Source organism: Haliotis cracherodii, unplaced genomic scaffold, assembly GCF_022045235.1.
Source record: "Haliotis cracherodii isolate W230 unplaced genomic scaffold, xgHalCrac1.p SCAF_14, whole genome shotgun sequence".
NCBI classification, from domain to species: domain Eukaryota; kingdom Metazoa; phylum Mollusca; class Gastropoda; order Lepetellida; family Haliotidae; genus Haliotis; species Haliotis cracherodii.
Genome location: NW_027266269.1, coordinates 14,457,622 through 14,476,077, shown reverse-complemented (window position 1 = coordinate 14,476,077; position 18,456 = coordinate 14,457,622). Strand labels below are relative to the sequence as shown.

Sequence of the window (18,456 nt, the reverse complement as noted above, 5' to 3'; positions counted from 1 at the left end):
CTGAACGGGGGAGGTTGGGTCGCCATACTCATTTTTTAACAGGAGAGGTTGTGTGCAATACTCACTGCTGAACAGGGGCGATTGGGTGTCATACTAACTCACTCACTCACTGCTGAACAGGGGCGATTGGGTGTCATACTCACCGATTCACTGCTGAACAGGGGATGTTGGGTGCCATACTCACCCACTCACTGCTGAACAGGGGCGATTGGGTGTCATACTCACCCACTCACTGCTGAACAGAGGCGATTGGGTGTCATACTCACTCACTCACTGCAGAACAGGGGCGATTGGGTGCCATACCAACTCACTCACTGCTGAACAGGGGAGGTTGGGTGCCATTCGCACTCACTCACTGCTGAACAGGGGCGATTAGGTGTCATACTGACTAACTCACTTCTGAACAGGGGAGATTGGGTGCCATACTCACTCACTCACTGCTGAACAGGGGCGATTGGGTGTCATACTAACTCACTCACTTCTGAACAGGGGAGGTTGGGTGCCATACTCACCCACTCACTGCTGAACAGAGGCTGTGACATACTCATTCATTACGCAGTCTACAGTGGATGGGCAGAGGAATGGATTCCCCTATGAATTATATTTGGTCTCGATCGAGTCGATCAATTCAGATAACAAAACGGAATGAAGGCCTTCACAAATCTAATACCGTCTACTTTGCAGCAGTCATACACGCCGGGATGGGCACAATCAGCCTCAATCTGCAACCAACATAGGTGTCATAATTCCAAGTCAATTCGACAGCCAGCGGTTACTTCAAGTGAAAAGAAAGCAATGTCTTTCATTAGCGTGTATTGTAAAGTAAAACTAAAGTGAAGGGGATATCATTGTTTACGATGTTTTATAGACAACCATTAAAAGAGGATATAAAATTATATCGGCCAATCGGCCATAGCATCTAAAACCTGACTGTCAGCAGAAACAAAATAGTCTCCAACATCATAGCATGCATCTCCACCCAGACTGCTGCCAACAAGTCTCAGACGGAATTCAGGGGTGAAGAATAAACGACAGCAGTCATATGTGTGAGTTGGGTAAACATATATATTGTCATTTTTAGTATTGATAAAAATTCTGTTTTGGTATTGATAAGATTTCTATTTTCGTATATTGATATGATTTCGTGTATTTCTTTGGCTGCTCTGTCTATAGACGTTGGAGTAGCTGTCCATCTCTCAGAATCAGAGTTAGTTTGGCCTTCGCTATTTCATCTCTTGGCTTAAGTGAAGCTGCGACAGAATTCTTGTTTTAACCGAGTCCGGGCTGGGGCATGGTCTTGACATTCCAGTAACACGTGAGCAATGGACTGAGGTTGACTGCATTATGGACATACCTTGTCATGGTGTTTTTTGTGACCGAGTCTGAGGTTTGAGATGCCTACCTTAACTTCCTTTTAATTGAGTGTGAGTAAGGCCTTTGTCGGATCTTGTGTAGCCGTCTGCCGTCCCTCACTGACCATTTCAGTCAGGTTTTGTGAATAAGTGAGTTTGGTTTCACGCCGCTTTTAGCAATATTCCAGCAATATCACGGCGGGGGACACCAGAAATGGGCTTCACACATTGTACCCATGTCGGGAATCGAAACTGGGTCTTCGGCGTGACGAGAAGGGATGGTAGATAGAGGTATTACATAGCGCGGGGCAAGGTCAGTGGCCCACGTACCTGGACAAACGTGAGATCTGGCGACGTGACGTTTATAGACAGCGTTTCGGATGAAGGGTCCTGCCCGGACGGGGCTCAAGATTAGTAGGGACACGCCGAATGCTGGCTGGGTAGAATGCCGGTGCACTTTGGAAACATATTGAAACAATTAGGTATTTCAGATTAAAAGAGTTTAAATAAAATATACGCTCGTAATGCTCAACGGAAGCGTTTTTGGTTTTAGGACAAACTATAATTACCCTACCATCAGGAAGTAATGTTGGATGCCTGTATGACATACCTCCAGCTACTGTGGAACACACTGTACATCTGTGAAAGATATCCGATGTGGAAGATGGTATGCGTTATATAGGATTTCAAGCAAACGATAAAAAATCAAAACTGAAAGATGCGTTCATTGATATCTAGCCGTAGTATCAAGCCATTCTAGAACTGCGGTACGCTGCTGTTAAAAACAGGTTCTGTACGCCAAGGAGTAGGCGAATGCTGTTTTATGAGGCAGTCTTTAATGTTTCAGCCATATGACAGCGACCTATAATAATAGAGCCTTCTCAAGACAAGAAAAAAGAATAACCGACAAGCACTAGCTTTGCGCCATGGGGACGATTACATTCAGTGAGATCATTACATTGTAACCTACCGATCCTCACTCGCCTCCAACAGCCTAAGCCTTAAACAGTAGGATTGTTTGATGTGTTATTTGAAGCCAAAGTGAGTAAAGATCGGGCTATACCGACCCGAGCTGTAAACAATCGTGTCTGGACCGAGCAGACCACTGAATGATGTCATGAACAAGGTCCCATGCCGCGACAGGCGGGGAACGTCGACATGATGTCAAGCAATCTAGCATCTCCCGATCCATTCAGTCGCCTTTACGACAATCGTCGATCACAGGGGAGCCATTATAATCCCGCCTAGTAGCTTCTGTATTTAATTAGTTGTTCTCTGCATCATTCATTACCCAGTGTTAGCCGGTAAGTTGACACACGGAAGAAAGATGCGTTCCTTCCAGCTTCTGAATAATATCAAAATCAATAACTTGACGATTACCAAAATGATTCGAGTCTTTGTGCATTCACTCCATCTGACCCTGTATTTGTATTGTACATGTGAAACAGTCTATCACTGACAGATATATGTGAAACAGTCTATCACTGCCATATACATGTGAAACAGGCTATCACTGACAGATATATGTGAAACAGTCTATCACTGCCATATACATGTGAAACAGGCTATCACTGATAGATATATGTGAAACAGTCTATCACTGACATATACATGTGAAACAGTCTATCACTGACATATACGTGTGAAACAGTCTATCACTGACAGATATATGTGAAACAGTCTATCACTGACATATACGTGTAAACCGGTCTATCACTGACAGATACGTGTGAAACAGTCTATCACTGACATATACATGTGAAACAGTCTATCACTGACATATACGTGTGAAACAGTCTATCACTGACAGATATATGTGAAACAGTCTATCACTGACATATACGTGTAAACCGGTCTATCACTGACAGATACGTGTGAAACAGTCTATCACTGACATATACATGTGAAACAGTCTATCACTGACATATACGTGTGAAACAGTCTATCACTGACAGATATATGTGAAACAGTCTATCACTGACATATACGTGTAAACCGGTCTATCACTGACAGATACGTGTGAAACAGTCTATCACTGACATATACATGTGAAACAGTCTATCACTGACATATACGTGTGAAACAGTCTATCACTGACAGATATATGTGAAACAGTCTATCACTGACATATACGTGTAAACCGGTCTATCACTGACAGATACGTGTGAAACAGTCTATCACTGACAGATACGTGTCAAACAGTCTATCACTGACATATACATGTGAAACAGTCTATCACTGACATATACATGTGAAACAGTCTATCACTGATAGATATATGTGAAACAGTCTATCACTGACAGATACGTGTGAAACAGTCTATCACTGACATATACATGTGAAACAGTCTATCACTGACATATACATGTGAAACAGTTTGTCACTGGCATATACATGTGAAACAGTCTATCACTGATAGATATATGTGAAACAGTCTATCGCTGACAGATATATGTGAAACAATCTATCACTGACAGATAAAACTAGATAGTAGCTTATATTTGAACTGACCGTCAGGGGTAATTTATCGCATGTTCTCCTACTCTAGTCTATACGGTAGACATGACAGAGTAGGAGGAGGAATGTATTGCCCTACTTGAGATCAGTATCCCAGCGCCGTTGTCTCCAGCTGCAGTAGCTGGCCCCGTGCTCAAATAGACGGCTTCACTGGAACCCCCGCTGGACATACTAAGACAACATATATACAAACACAAGTGATTATACTTCCCCCCTTTAGGAAGTGAACAATTTCAACACGGAACGTTACATCTGGTCATTGTAGTCGTGATTGTACACATAGAGAACTTGAGTGAAACAAGTACATACATGTGTGTGTACAGTCGATGTTGTACATCAGCTGACGTTATGTTGCAGTCGGTGTTGTACATCAGCTGACGTCATGTTGCAGTCGGTGTTGTACATCAGCTGACGTCATGCTGCAGTCGGTGTTGAACATCAGCTGAGCGTCATGTTGCAGTCGGTGTTGTACATCAGGTGACGTCATGTTGCAGTCGACGTTGTACATCAGGTGACGTCATGTTGCAGTCGGTATTGTACATTAGCTGACGTGATGTTGCAGTCGGTGTTGTACATCAGGTGACGTGATGTTGCAGTCGACGTTGTACATTAGCTGACGTGATGTTGCAGTCGGTGTTGTACATCAGGTGACATGATGTTGCAGTCGGTGTTGTACATCAGGTGACGTCATGTTGCAGTCGGTATTGTACATCAGGTGACGTCATGTTGCAGTCGGTGTTGAACATCAGCTGACGTTATGTTGCAGTCGGTGTTGTACATCAGGTGACGTCATGTTGCGATGGGTGTTGTACATTAGCTGACGTGATGTTGCAGTCGGTGTTGTACACCAGCTGACGTGATGTTCCAGTTGATGGTATACATCAAGACTATTAAATCGATTGAGATGATCCCTTCTAGGTCATTTGTCTCTGTCAAATCAAATTAAAAGATTATCCAATAAGAACCATTGTTATGTTTACATATAGAGGCTCTGTTGTACGTACAGTGTACATTGTTGAGAAGCAGCACTGTCCAGCTGGTAGCTGCTATATGATTGAGAACAACGATTCAGATGGCTGTTGCCAATACAACTAAGGTTGCCATGTCACAAAGATGTCTGCTTTCACTTTATTACTCACATGTGATAACACCACGTGCGGTAGGGGCTGTTTGGGACATATGCTTGTTATTCGAATGGGGGCGTCGGTAGCACTGTGCATTTGTGTACAACGTCTTTACGTGCATCTCAAAATTGAATTATATAAATACTTCAATATGTCAAGTCAATGCGTTTTTGCAATTGCCTGTGATCTATCGCAGAACTCGCGAAAGCATATTAGTGTAAATAGAGCGAGTATACGCAACTCATGTTTGTATTGTAGAAGCGCAGGCATCTGATATTATAGAGGTAAGGAGCATCACTTATACACAAAACATCGTGTCGATAGATCCCCCCAACATCTTCATAACCACGTCTACTAACGACCTTGAACTTCGTGTTGTAAATGAGAGTGTGCCTCTTGGACCAAGTGGACAGTCGATAGAAATGTCAACCCATGCTTTGTCGTGAATCCTTCGTCTTCCGATTTTGTACAGATGGTGTAACTTAACAGCAATTATAACCCATTTCACAGCAGATAAACCACTAACTCGTTTGAAAACCCAGAGCCCACATCACATGACTCGATGAGTCGATCGTCGCGCGGGCTCCCCTCACCTACCCTGCACCGAGTGGGAAGTTAGGTTGAAAACAGAGGTTTTTAACTTGGTGATGTCTGTGTATGTAATTGAATCTTGCCGTTTCCTTAATTTAGCCTATGATCGACTAGTCAACTCCGAATAATAATAATAATAATAATAATAATAATAATAATAATAATAACAATAGTTTTAACAACGTCTTTTGTCAACGCTAAATATCGATACTATGCAAATTTTATGCCAAAAAAAATATATTGCACTCGGACCCGTTAGATACCGATGGTATTAACACGTGTCTGATATGTTCATATAGCCCCACTGCCTATATCAGGACAAGACGACCATCAGCACCTTACTTCATATAGCCCCACTGTCTACATCTATACAAGACGACCATCAGCACCTTACTTCATACAGCCCCACTGCCTATATCTATACAAGACGACCATCAGCACCCTACTTCATATAGCCTACTATATATTCATTCATGAAGTAGGGTGGTGATGGTCGTCTTGTATAGATGTAGGCAGTGGGGCTATATGAAGTAAGGTGCTGATGGTCGTCTTGTCCGGATATACGGGCTGGTGGTTGACTTGTGCAGATGCCGGCAATGGGTGTACATGAAGTAGGGTGCAGATGACTGCCTTGGCAGGGGTATTTCGGGCGTGGTAATGATTGTTGTACTTGTCCATGATGATGCTTGGTGGATGTGAAGGTACTGTATTGTTCTGCTCTATTCAGGTTATCAGGCGCTGTGCAACATGCCCTTGTATCGGTCCTCTGTGCTCAACAACGGATGGCTGAAGAAGGAGTTCGACCCCACACCCATTATGTCCACCTACATCCTCGCATTCGTCGTTGCAGATTTCAAGTCGAGAAATTACAGTTTTAACAATGGCTACCAGGTAGTGTAGATTGTCCCAGGCACTGGCTGCTTAAACAAAAGTCGATGCACATCTTTGAACCAAAAGATCAGAAATAGACATCTTAACTCCTACCATGTTATTTGTAACTGTCCCGTTTTCTCTCTTACCATGTGTTTATAACTGTCCCATCTACCCTCCTACCATGTGTTTATAACTGTCACATCTACCTTCTTACCATGTGTTTGTAACTGTCACATCTACCCTCCTACCATGTGTTTATAACTGTCACATCTACCCTCCTACCGTGCGTTTACAACTGTTACATCTAAACTCCTACCATGTGTTTATAACTGTCACATCTACCCTCCTACCATGTGTTTATAACTGTCACATCTACCTTCTTACCATGTGTTTATTTAAGAATTGACCTTCACAGAAAGTGAAAGTCAATTCTTATATTTTTTTTATCACAATTTCTTACCTCAAAGGATGTAGGCCAAGATCTAAACACAATTTTATTTAGTACGTGTGACTTCATGATTACACTGACAGCCATACAACAACCAGCTATATCGCGGAGTATATAGTTTCTCAAAAAGAGAGGTGACATGGGCGTATGGATGCACAATTTGCTCTTCAGAAACATCTTACGCACCACATGTGTTGAAATCATATCCTCATTAGATGAGAAAGGTCAGTCAGGCAGTCACAATGACAGCGCGTCGTAATACATTTACATCAAGTACAAGACGTCAAAATGGCCGACACGATAAATGTGACGGGAGATATTTCCGAAGTTGTTAATGAACCTGGGGCGGTGACATGTGTTAGTCATCATTGATCAACTGGCCGATCATTGAAAGGTGATTAAAGATGCGTCAAACAGACACTAAGGTAAATTCATAGATTGCTGGAGACGGTCAATGTCAGCCTAGGTACGGATCGAGTCGATACTACAATAGTCTAGATGTGCGTTTCTTCGTTTGTTCATTAGGATGGACCGTAGCGAGGATATTCGTGAACAATCATGCAGTCACGCTCTCTGACATTTCTCAATGTGTACTGAAACGCTGAGACCAAGAATAAAGGTTTTAAATGATCAGAAAGAACGCTTATGTATGCTTTCGTGCTAGGGAATTCCCAGGGATTTTCCCAGGAACGTGGAAATAGTCCGTCAGTGTTTACGTCATTTCAAGAACACGGTCTCGTGAAAAACGTATGAACGTCAAATTGTGTCGTTCATACACTTATGAACGTCAATTTCGCGGTTATGTGACCGACCTCTCGTCCAATGGAAAAGCCGTATATCGTGTAAACTTCAAATTCAAAATTATAACTGTCACATCTACACTCCTACCATGTGTTTATAACTGTTACATCTACCCTCCTACCACGTGTTTACAACTGTCACATCTGTCCTCCTACCATGTGTTTGTAAGTATCATGTCTACCCTCCTACCATGTGTTTATAACTGTCACATCTACACGACTACCCTGTGGTCATAACTCTCACATCTTCCCTCCTACCACGTGTTTATAACTGTGACATCTACCCCCCTACCATGTGTTTATAACTGTCACATATACTTTCCTACCACGTGTTTATAACTGTCACTTCCACCTCCTACCATGTGTTTATTACTGTCACATCTACCCCCTACCATGTGTTTATAACTGTCACATCTACCCTTCTACCATGTGTTTATAACTGTCACTTCCACCTCCTACTATGTGTTTATAACTGTCACATCTACCCCCTACCAGGTGTTTATAACTGTCACATCTACCCTTCTACCATGTGTTTATAACTGTCACATCTACCCCCCTACCATGTGTTTATAACTGTCACATCTACCTTCCTACCACGTGTTTATAACTGTCGCATCAACCCCCTACCACGTGTTTATAACTGTGGCATCTACCCCACTACCATGTGTTTCTAACTGTCACATCTACCTTCCTACCACATGTTTATAACTGTCACTTCCACCTCCTACTGTGTTTTTATAACTGTCACATCTACCCCCTACCATGTGTTTATAACTGTCACATCTACCCCCTACCATGTGTTTATAACTCTCACTTCCACCTCCTACTATGTGTTTATAACTGTCACATCTCCCTCCTACCACGTGTTTATAACTGTCACATCTACCCCCTACCATGTGTTTATAACTGTCACATCTACCTTCCTACCACGTGTTTATAACTGTCACTTCCACCTCCTACTGTGTTTTTATAACTGTCACATCTACCCCCTACCATGTGTTTATAACTGTCACATCTACCCCCTACCATGTGTTTATAACTCTCACTTCCACCTCCTACTATGTGTTTATAACTGTCACATCTCCCTCCTACCACGTGTTTATAACTGTCACATCTACCTTCCTACCACGTGTTTATAACTGTCACTTCCGCCTCCTACTATGTGCTTATAACTGTCACATCTACCCTCCTACCACGTGTTTATAACTGTCACATCTACCCTTCTACCATGTGTTTGTAAGTATCACATCTACCCTCCTACCATGTGTTTATAACTGTCACATCTACCCTCCGATCATGTGTTTATAACTGTCACATTTACACTTCTATCATGTGTTTATAACTGTCACATTTACACTTCTATCATGTGTTTATAACTGTCACATCTACACTTCTACCATGTGTTTATAACTGTCACATTTACACTTCTATCATGTGTTTATAACTGTCACATCTACACTTCTACCATGTGTTTGTAACTGTTACATCTACACTGCTATTTTGTGTTTGTAACTGTCACATCTACCCTCATACCATATGTTTCTAACTGTCACATCTACACTCCTACCGTGCGTTTACAACTGTCACATCTACACTCCTACCATGTGTTAATAACTGTTACATCTACCCTCCTACCATGTGTTCATAACTCTCACATCTACCCTCTCACCATGTGTTTATAAGGCTCATATCTACCCTCCTACCATGTGTTTGTAAGTCTCATATATACCCTCCTACCACGTGTTTATAACTGTAACATCTAGCCTCCTGCCATGTGTTTATAACTGTCACATCTACCCTCCTACCATTTGTTTGTAAGTATCACATCTACCCTCCTACCATGTGTTTATCACTGTCAAATCTACCCTCCTACCATGTGTTTATAACTGTCACATCTACCCTTTTTCCATGTGTTTGTAAGTATCACATCCACAATCCTACCATGTGTTTATAACTGTAACATCTACCCTCCTACCACGTGTTCATAACTGTAACATCTACGCTCCTACCACGTGTTCATAACTGTCACATCTACCCTCCTACCACGTGTTTGTAAGTATCACGTCTACCCTCACAAACGTGTTTATAACTCTCATTACGTGTTTGTAATGGTGACATCTACACTCCCACTACGCGTCTGTAACGGTGACATCTACCCTCCCACTTCGTGTTTGTAACGTTGACATCTACACTCCCACTACGTGTCTGTAACGTTGACATCTACCCTCCCACTACGTGTCTGTAACGTTGACATTTACACACCTTCTATGTGTTAGTGACGGTGACATCTACCCTCCCACTATGTGTTAATGATGATGACATCTACCCTCCCACTTCGTGTCTGTAACGTTGAAATCTACACACCTTCTTCGTGTTAGTGACGGTGACATCTACCCTCCCACTATGTGTCTGCAACGGTGACATCTACCCTCCCACTACCTGTAAGTAACGGTAACATCTACCCTCCCACTACATGTTAGTAACGGTGACATCTACCCTCCCACTACGTGTTAGTAACGGTGACATCTACACTCCCACTACGTGTTAGTAACGGTGACATCTACCCTCCCACTACGTGTTAGTAACGGTGACATCTACACTCCCACTACCTGTAAGTAACGGTGACATCTACACTCCCACTACGTGTTAGTAACGGTGACATCTACACTCCCACTACCTGTAAGTAACGGTGACATCTACACTCCCACTACATGTTAGTAACGGTGACATCTACCCTCCCACTACATGTTAGTAACGGTGACATCTACACTCCCACTACGTGTTAGTAACGGTGACATCTACCCTCCCACTACGTGTTAGTAACGGTGACATCTACCCTCCCACTACCTGTAAGTAACGGTGACATCTACACTCCCACTACATGTTAGTAACGGTGACATCTACCCTCCCACTACGTGTTAGTAACGGTGACATCTACACTCCCACTACCTGTAAGTAACGGTGACATCTACACTCCCACTACGTGTTAGTAACGGTGACATCTACCCTCCCACTACCTGTAAGTAACGGTGACATCTACACTCCCACTACATGTTAGTAACGGTGACATCTACCCTCCCACTACATGTTAGTAACGGTGACATCTACACTCCCACTACCTGTAAGTAACGGTGACATCTACACTCCCACTACGTGTTAGTAACGGTGACATCTACACTCCCACTACGTGTTTGTAACGGTGACATCTACACTCCCACTACGTGTTAGTAACGGTGACATCTACACTCCCAATACGTGTTAGTAACGGTGACATCTACACTCCCAATACGTGTTAGTAACGGTAACATCTATACCCCCAATACGTGTTAGTAACGGTAACATCTACACTCCCTCTATGTATTTTTAACGTTGACATCTACACTCCCACCATGTATTCGTAACGGTGACATCTACACTCCCACTATATATTTGTAATGGTGACATCTGTTGTACCACCACGTGTTTCTAGCGTTGACGTTTTCTGTTGCCCAGCTCCGTATTTGGGCCCAGCCTGATGCCTACTCCCAGACTAAACACGCCCTGGAGTTCGGAGTGAAGACGTACAACTTCTTCACGGAGTACTTCAACACCTCGGATGTAGTACCTAAGGCAGGTCAGTACCTACACATGCACACAAGCCATACCTCTATTGTAACAAAACATGTGTGACAGTTACGTCACTGATATAGTTATATCGAAAATAAAATAAATTTCATAATAAACTTTCCTCCAGACCACGTGGCGGTTCCCGACTTCAGTGGAGGCGCCATGGAAAACTGGGGCCTGGTCATCTACCGCGAGACGGCGCTGCTGTACGACCCCCAGGTCTCCTCCAGCTCTAACAAGTACATGGTGACACTCATCATGGCACACGAGATCGCACACACGGTCAGTATCCGCTGCTAGTGTTTGTGGTTAAACCTTGGGTGGTAAGTGAGTGTTTTATAACATGTCGTCTTTGAATTGAGGTTCTCGTGTCAGTGAAACAGTATCCGTGAATTCGCATAGTTGAAGACATCGTTGCAAGCTTCACAATAGACTTTCCGACCATCGGTGATGAATAACCGACGACCGATGACACACAACTGATACGCCTGACCACTTTTGGCTATTTTGCTGGCAACTAACAGCTATTAATCACCGTGTGGATTTTCATTTTTCCAAAAGATATCTGGCCTCGGCTTTAAAGTGAGCCATCCCACAGGCAGTCAGTTCAGCCGTGATGTGGTGTTTGATGTCCGCCTCACATGTCAGCAATTCCATCAGATATCCAACAGGCAGGTCAGCCATTTCATCTGATGTCCGTCACACAAGTCAGTTAGTCAATCTGATGACCGACTCACAGGGCAGCGATTCCACCTGAAGGCTGTAATTCAGGTCCTCTATTCAATCTGATGTCCGACAGGTGGGTCATCTATTCCATCTGATGACCGTCACACAAGTCAGTTAGTCAATCTGATGACCGACTCACAGGGCAGCGATTCCACCTGAAGGCTGTAATTCAGGTCCTCTATTCAATCTGATGTCCGACAGGTGGGTCATCTATTCCATCTGATGACCGTCACACAAGTCATGATCAGTTAGTCAATCTGATGACCGACTCACAGGTCAGCGATTCCACCTGAAGGCTGTAATTCAGGTCCTCTATTCAATCTGATGTCCGACAGGTGGGTCATCTATTCCATCTGATGACCGTCACACAAGTCATGATCAGTTAGTCAATCTGATGACCGACTCACAGGTCAGCGATTCCACCTGAAGGCTGTAATTCAGGTCCTCTATTCAATCTGATGTCCGACAGGTGGGTCATCTATTCCATCTGATGACCGTCACACAAGTCAGTTAGTCAATCTGATGACCGACTCACAGGGCAGCGATTCCACCTGAAGGCTGTAATTCAGGTCCTCTATTCAATCTGATGTCCCACAGGTGGGTCATCTATTCCATCTGATGACCGTCACACAAGTCATGATCAGTTAGTCAATCTGATGACCGACTCACAGGTCAGCGATTCCACCTGAAGGCTGTAATTCAGGTCCTCTATTCAATCTGATGTCCGACAGGCGGGTCATCTATTCCATCTGATGACCGTCACACAAGTCATGATCAGTTAGTCAATCTGATGACCGACTCACAGGTCAGCGATTCCACCTGAAGGCTGTAATTCAGGTCCTCTATTCAATCTGATGTCCGACAGGTGGGTCATCTATTCCATCTGATGACCGTCACACAAGTCAGTTAGTCAATCTGATGACCGACTCACAGGGCAGCGATTCCACCTGAAGGCTGTAATTCAGCTCCTCTATTCAATCTGATGTCCGACAGGTGGGTCATCTATTCCATCTGATGACCGTCACACAAGTCATGATCAGTTAGTCAATCTGATGACCGACTCACAGGTCAGCGATTCCACCTGAAGGCTGTAATTCAGGTCCTCTATTCAATCTGATGTCCGACAGGCGGGTCATCTATTCCATCTGATGTCCGACGGGAAGCTACCTGTGAGGCGCTAGAAGGATAACAGCCACATTACCATCTTATCCTACCGGGTACCCACTCACTGCTGTGTGAACACAGGCATATTTCGAACAATGCCACTTGCAAAGGGAGACACCCCATCTGGTACATGTGCATCAGTGTATGGCAGGACCGAAGTCCTAGAAACTCTCAGGAGTCAAGCTGCTGAACGTGGTCACCCATCCAACTACTCTCCGAGACCGACGTTGATTAACTTCACCTGATTAGTGATCTGTGCGCTGTGCACAGGACCACGTGTCACCATCTTACCGTGTGTTCCACTGATGTAGCGTCCCCCCATGTAATTACCTGATGTTGTAGTCGCCCCTCATGCAAACAATTGATTTTGCTTTTCCATTTTCGCCCGAATTCAATCTGATTTCCCTCGCAAAATGTAGTACTTCTGATGTAACTGCCCACCTGACAAAAGACAAATGTTGAGCACGTTCCTGACCTTCTACATCTGTGAACAGTAGGACGAGTTAGCCTGATGTTGAAACTTCTTGAGTAAATAGTCGATTCCGGTTTCAGTCGCACAAATCATGCCATGGAGATAACAAAAGTATCGACTGAGAGAGAAAGAGTAAACGGTGAAGCTGCTATTGTGACACACTTCAAATGTTGTTTTTTCCAACAAAAGAACACTGAAGGTTGATGATAACCTGGGGGAGAACGTCTTCACTCCATTGGAATACAATGGATGCAGGCTCGCGGTCTACTGCCACTTGCAACTAGATGAAACAAACCAGAGCAAGGATAAATGCGCATCTTATCAATAATCCTGGATTTTGGAACATTTGATCTTTAATATCTACCCACACGCAGTTGGGTCTCCATTGGAAGTGTGTACTCTTCAACTGTGTATACACATGTGATTTCACCAACACACTCCAAATTCATCTCCAGTATTTCTTTGTTAACAACTATTTAAAAAAAGGCAAAATGAAAACAAGAACACGTCAGGAAAGGTGAGCTGTTCACCGGGCATCAAACTCATTGATTGTTGTCATCTCCGCAGTCTGACGTGAACTAGTCCATGATGACACCCGTCACGTACCACATACTTATTACTTATGGCTCTTTAGTACAGACAGGTTACTCGTCTCACGAGAGGTTTATGGCTCTTTAGTACAGAAAGGTTACTCGTCTCACGAGAGGTCTAGGGCTCTTTAATACAGACAGGTTACTCTTCTCACGAGATATCTATGGCACTTTAGTACGGACAGGCTACTCGTCTCATGAGAGGTCTATGGCTCTTCAATACGGACAGGTTACTCGTCTCACGAGAGGTCTATGGCTCTTTAATACGGACAGGTTACTCGTCTCACGAGATATCTATGGGTCTTCAATACAGACAGGTTACTCGTCTCATGAGAGGTCTATGGCTCTTTAGTACGGACAGGTTACTCGTCTCACGAGAGGTCTATGGCTCTTTAGTACAGACAGGTTACTCGTCTCACGAGATATCTATGGGTCTTCAATACAGACAGGTTACTCGTCTCACGAGATATCTATGGCTCTTTAGTACGGACAGGTTACTCGTCTCACGAGAGGTCTATGACTCTTCAATACAGACAGGTAACTCGTCTCACGAGAGATCTATGGCACTTTAGTACAGACAGGTTACTCGTCTCACGAGAGATCTATGGCACTTTAGTACAGACAGGTTACTCGTCTCACGAGAGGTCTATGCCTCTTTAATACAGACAGGTTACTCGTTTCACGAGAGGTCTATGCCTCTTCAATACGGACAGGTTACACGTCTCACGAAGGTCTATGGCTCTTTAATACAGACAGGTTACTCGTCTCACGAGAGGTCTATGGCTCTCCAATACAGACAGGTTACTCGTCTCACGAGAGGTCTATGGCTTTTTAGTACGGACAGGTTACTCGTCTCACGAGAGGTCTATGGCTCTTTAGTGCAGACAGGTTACTCGTCTCACGAGAGGTCTATGGATCTTTAGTACAGACAGGTTACTCGTCTCACGAGAGGTCTATGGCTCTTCAATACGGACAGCTTACTCGTCTTACGAGAGGTCTATGCCTCTTCAATACAGACAGGTTACTCGTCTCACGAAAGGTATGTGGCTCTTCAATACGGACAGGTTACTCGTCTCACGAGAGGTCTATGGCTCTTCAATACAGACAGGTTACTCGTCTCACGAGAGGTCTATGGCTCTCCAATACAGACAGGTTACTCGTCTCACGAGAGGTCTATGCCTCGTCAATACGGACAGGTTACACGTCTCACGAGAGGTCTATGGCTCTTTAGTACAGACAGGTTACTTGTCTCACGAGAGGTCTATGCCGCTTCAATACAGACAGGTTACTCGTCTCACGAGAGGTCTATGGCTCTTTAGTACGGACAGGTTTTTTTTCCTGTGAAAGGTCAATCTGAACTGATTTTGTATCAATAAAGACACATGGTGATGGCAGGTGACATATAATCAAGGACAGACATGTAAACATGTGATATATCAACACATCGCTGAACCTGGAGCATCCCAGCATAATATTAGCACACGCTGTAACCAAGAAGCATATTTTTATTTCTTCTCCATGTATCATGTGAACACTTTGTATTTTTAACTGTATTCCACTGACGACCGAGACATGCTACAGGTTTTCCACTGTGAAGTTTTCACACGGACACAATCGCTCTTGTGAAATACTTCTTCTCTTATCAAGGGGCTGACAGTCACATATTCATTATCCCCAAACAATGTATGTCTCGCACAATCCCATGAGGACACACGATAACTCCCGAGAACGAGCGTTTTCACTGATTGCTATCGACTGTCGATGTCTCCGGTGAACGCTCAGCTCAATATACGCATACCTGATAAATTGATCTTGTCCAAACTGACAATACCAATTTAAATATCAAAGAAAATATGTCACAAAATGCTCCTGTTTCCGATCCCATTTAGGAATTTACAGCTTCTACTATAACGCGTCTGCAAAACATGGAAATCTAGCGTGACACCTTCAAATGGTGTTCGCTATAATCTATTAAGACGCGGCTAACATGGTGTGCATGGAGACGCAGTATGCTAATATTCATGGCGAAGCCATCAGTCTGTGGAATATTCAACCTCCTTCATACTTACAAACTGCACTGTAACAAAATGTGTTCGTCCATGCAGGGCACAAAGGTCATCCATCATTGCAGCTGATGTCCATTCCTCAACTTGTCCCTGTTTCCGACACAACCCTGTCCTGTGATGAGCAGTTTCCCGAACTTGTCACTGTTTCCGACACACCCCTGTCATGTGATAAGCAGTGTCTTCAACATGTATGCATGTTTCCCAACTTGTCACTGTTTCCGACACACCCCTGTCCTGTGATAAGCAGTTTCCCCAACTTGTCACTGTTTCCGACACACCCCTGTCCTGTGATAAGCAGTGTCTTCAACATGTATGCATGTTTCCCAACTTGTCACTGTTTCCTACACAACCCTGTCCTGTGATAAGCAGTGTCTTCAACATGTATGCATGTTTCCCAACTTGTCACTGTTTCCTAAACAACCCTGTCCTGTGATAAGCAGTGTCTTCAACATGTATGCATGTTTCCCAACTTGTCACTGTTTCCGACACACCCCTGTCCTGTGATAAGCAGTGTCTTCAACATGTATGCATGTTTCCCAACTTGTCACTATTTCCTACACCACCCTGTCCTGTGATAAGCAGTGTCTTCAACATGTATGCATGTTTCCCAACTTGTCACTGTTTCCGACACACCCCTGTCCTGTGATAAGCAGTGTCTTCAACATGTATGCATGTTTCCCAACTTGTCACTGTTTCCGACACACCCCTGTCCTGTGATAAGCAGTGTCTTCAACATGTATGCATGTTTCCCAACTTGTCACTGTTTCCTACACCACCCTGTCCTGTGATAAGCAGTGTCTTCAACATGTATGCATGTTTCCCAACTTGTCACTATTTCCTACACCACCCTGTCCTGTGATAAGCAGTCGCTTCAACATGTATGCATGTTTCCCAACTTGTCACTGTTTCCGACACACCCCTGTCCTGTGATAAGCAGTGTCTTCAACATGTATGCATGTTTCCTCAACTTGTCACTGTTTCCTAAACCACCCTGTCCTGTGATATGCAGTGTCTTCAACATGTATGCATGTTTCCCAACTTGTCACTATTTCCTACACCACCCTGTCCTGTGATAAGCAGTGTCTTCAACATGTATGCATGTTTCCCAACTTGTCACTGTTTCCGACACACCCCTGTCCTGTGATAAGCAGTGTCTTCAACATGTATGCATGTTTCCCAACTTGTCACTGTTTCCTAAACAACCCTGTCCTGTGATAAGCAGTGTCTTCAACATGTATGCATGTTTCCCAACTTGTCACTGTTTTCTTCACAGACCTGTCCTGTGATAAGCAGTGTCTTCAACATGTATGCATGTTTCCCAACTTGTCACTGTTTCCTACATCACCCTGTCCTGTGATAAGCAGTGTCTCCAACATATATGCATGTTTCCCAACTTGTCACTGTTTCCTACATAACCCTGTCCTGTGATAAGCAGTGTCTTCAACATGTATGCATGTTTCCCAACTTGTCACTGTTTCCTAAACAACCCTGTCCTGTGATAAGCAGTGTCTTCAACATGTATGCATGTTTCCCAACTTGTCACTGTTTTCTTCACAGACCTGTCCTGTGATAAGCAGTGTCTTCAACATGTATGCATGTTTCCCAACTTGTCACTGTTTCCGACACACCCTTGTCCTGTGATAAGCAGTTTCCCCAACTTGTCACTGTTTCCGACACACCCCTGTCCTGTGATAAGCAGTGTCTTCAACATGTATGCATGTTTCCCAACTTGTCACTGTTTCCTAAACAACCCTGTCCTGTGATAAGCAGTGTCTCCAACATATATGCATGTTTCCCAACTTGTCACTGTTTCCTACATAACCCTGTCCTGTGATAAGCAGTGTCTTCAACATGTATGCATGTTTCCCAACTTGTCACTGTTTCCTAAACAACCCTGTCCTGTGATAAGCAGTGTCTTCAACATGTATGCATGTTTCCCAACTTGTCACTGTTTTCTTCACAGACCTGTCCTGTGATAAGCAGTGTCTTCAACATGTATGCATGTTTCCCAACTTGTCACTATTTCCTAAACAACCCTGTCCTGTGATAAGCAGTGTCTCCAACATATATGCATGTTTCCCAACTTGTCACTGTTTCCTACACACCCCTGTCCTGTGATAAGCAGTG

The 18,456-nt window shown here is 43.8% G+C and overlaps 1 protein-coding gene across 1 annotated transcript in view; it reads left to right on the top strand.

The window, feature by feature from the left end:
• LOC139461020 (glutamyl aminopeptidase-like) overlaps positions 1 to 18,456 on the top strand; it is a 167,858-nt gene that overhangs the window by 121,772 nt on the left and 27,630 nt on the right. The window contains exons 3-5 of the mRNA XM_071242502.1: positions 6,312 to 6,475; positions 11,198 to 11,318; positions 11,439 to 11,593. Coding sequence (XP_071098603.1) covers positions 6,312 to 6,475; positions 11,198 to 11,318; positions 11,439 to 11,593 — 440 coding nt within the window. The remainder of the gene's footprint in view (positions 1 to 6,311; positions 6,476 to 11,197; positions 11,319 to 11,438; positions 11,594 to 18,456) is intronic.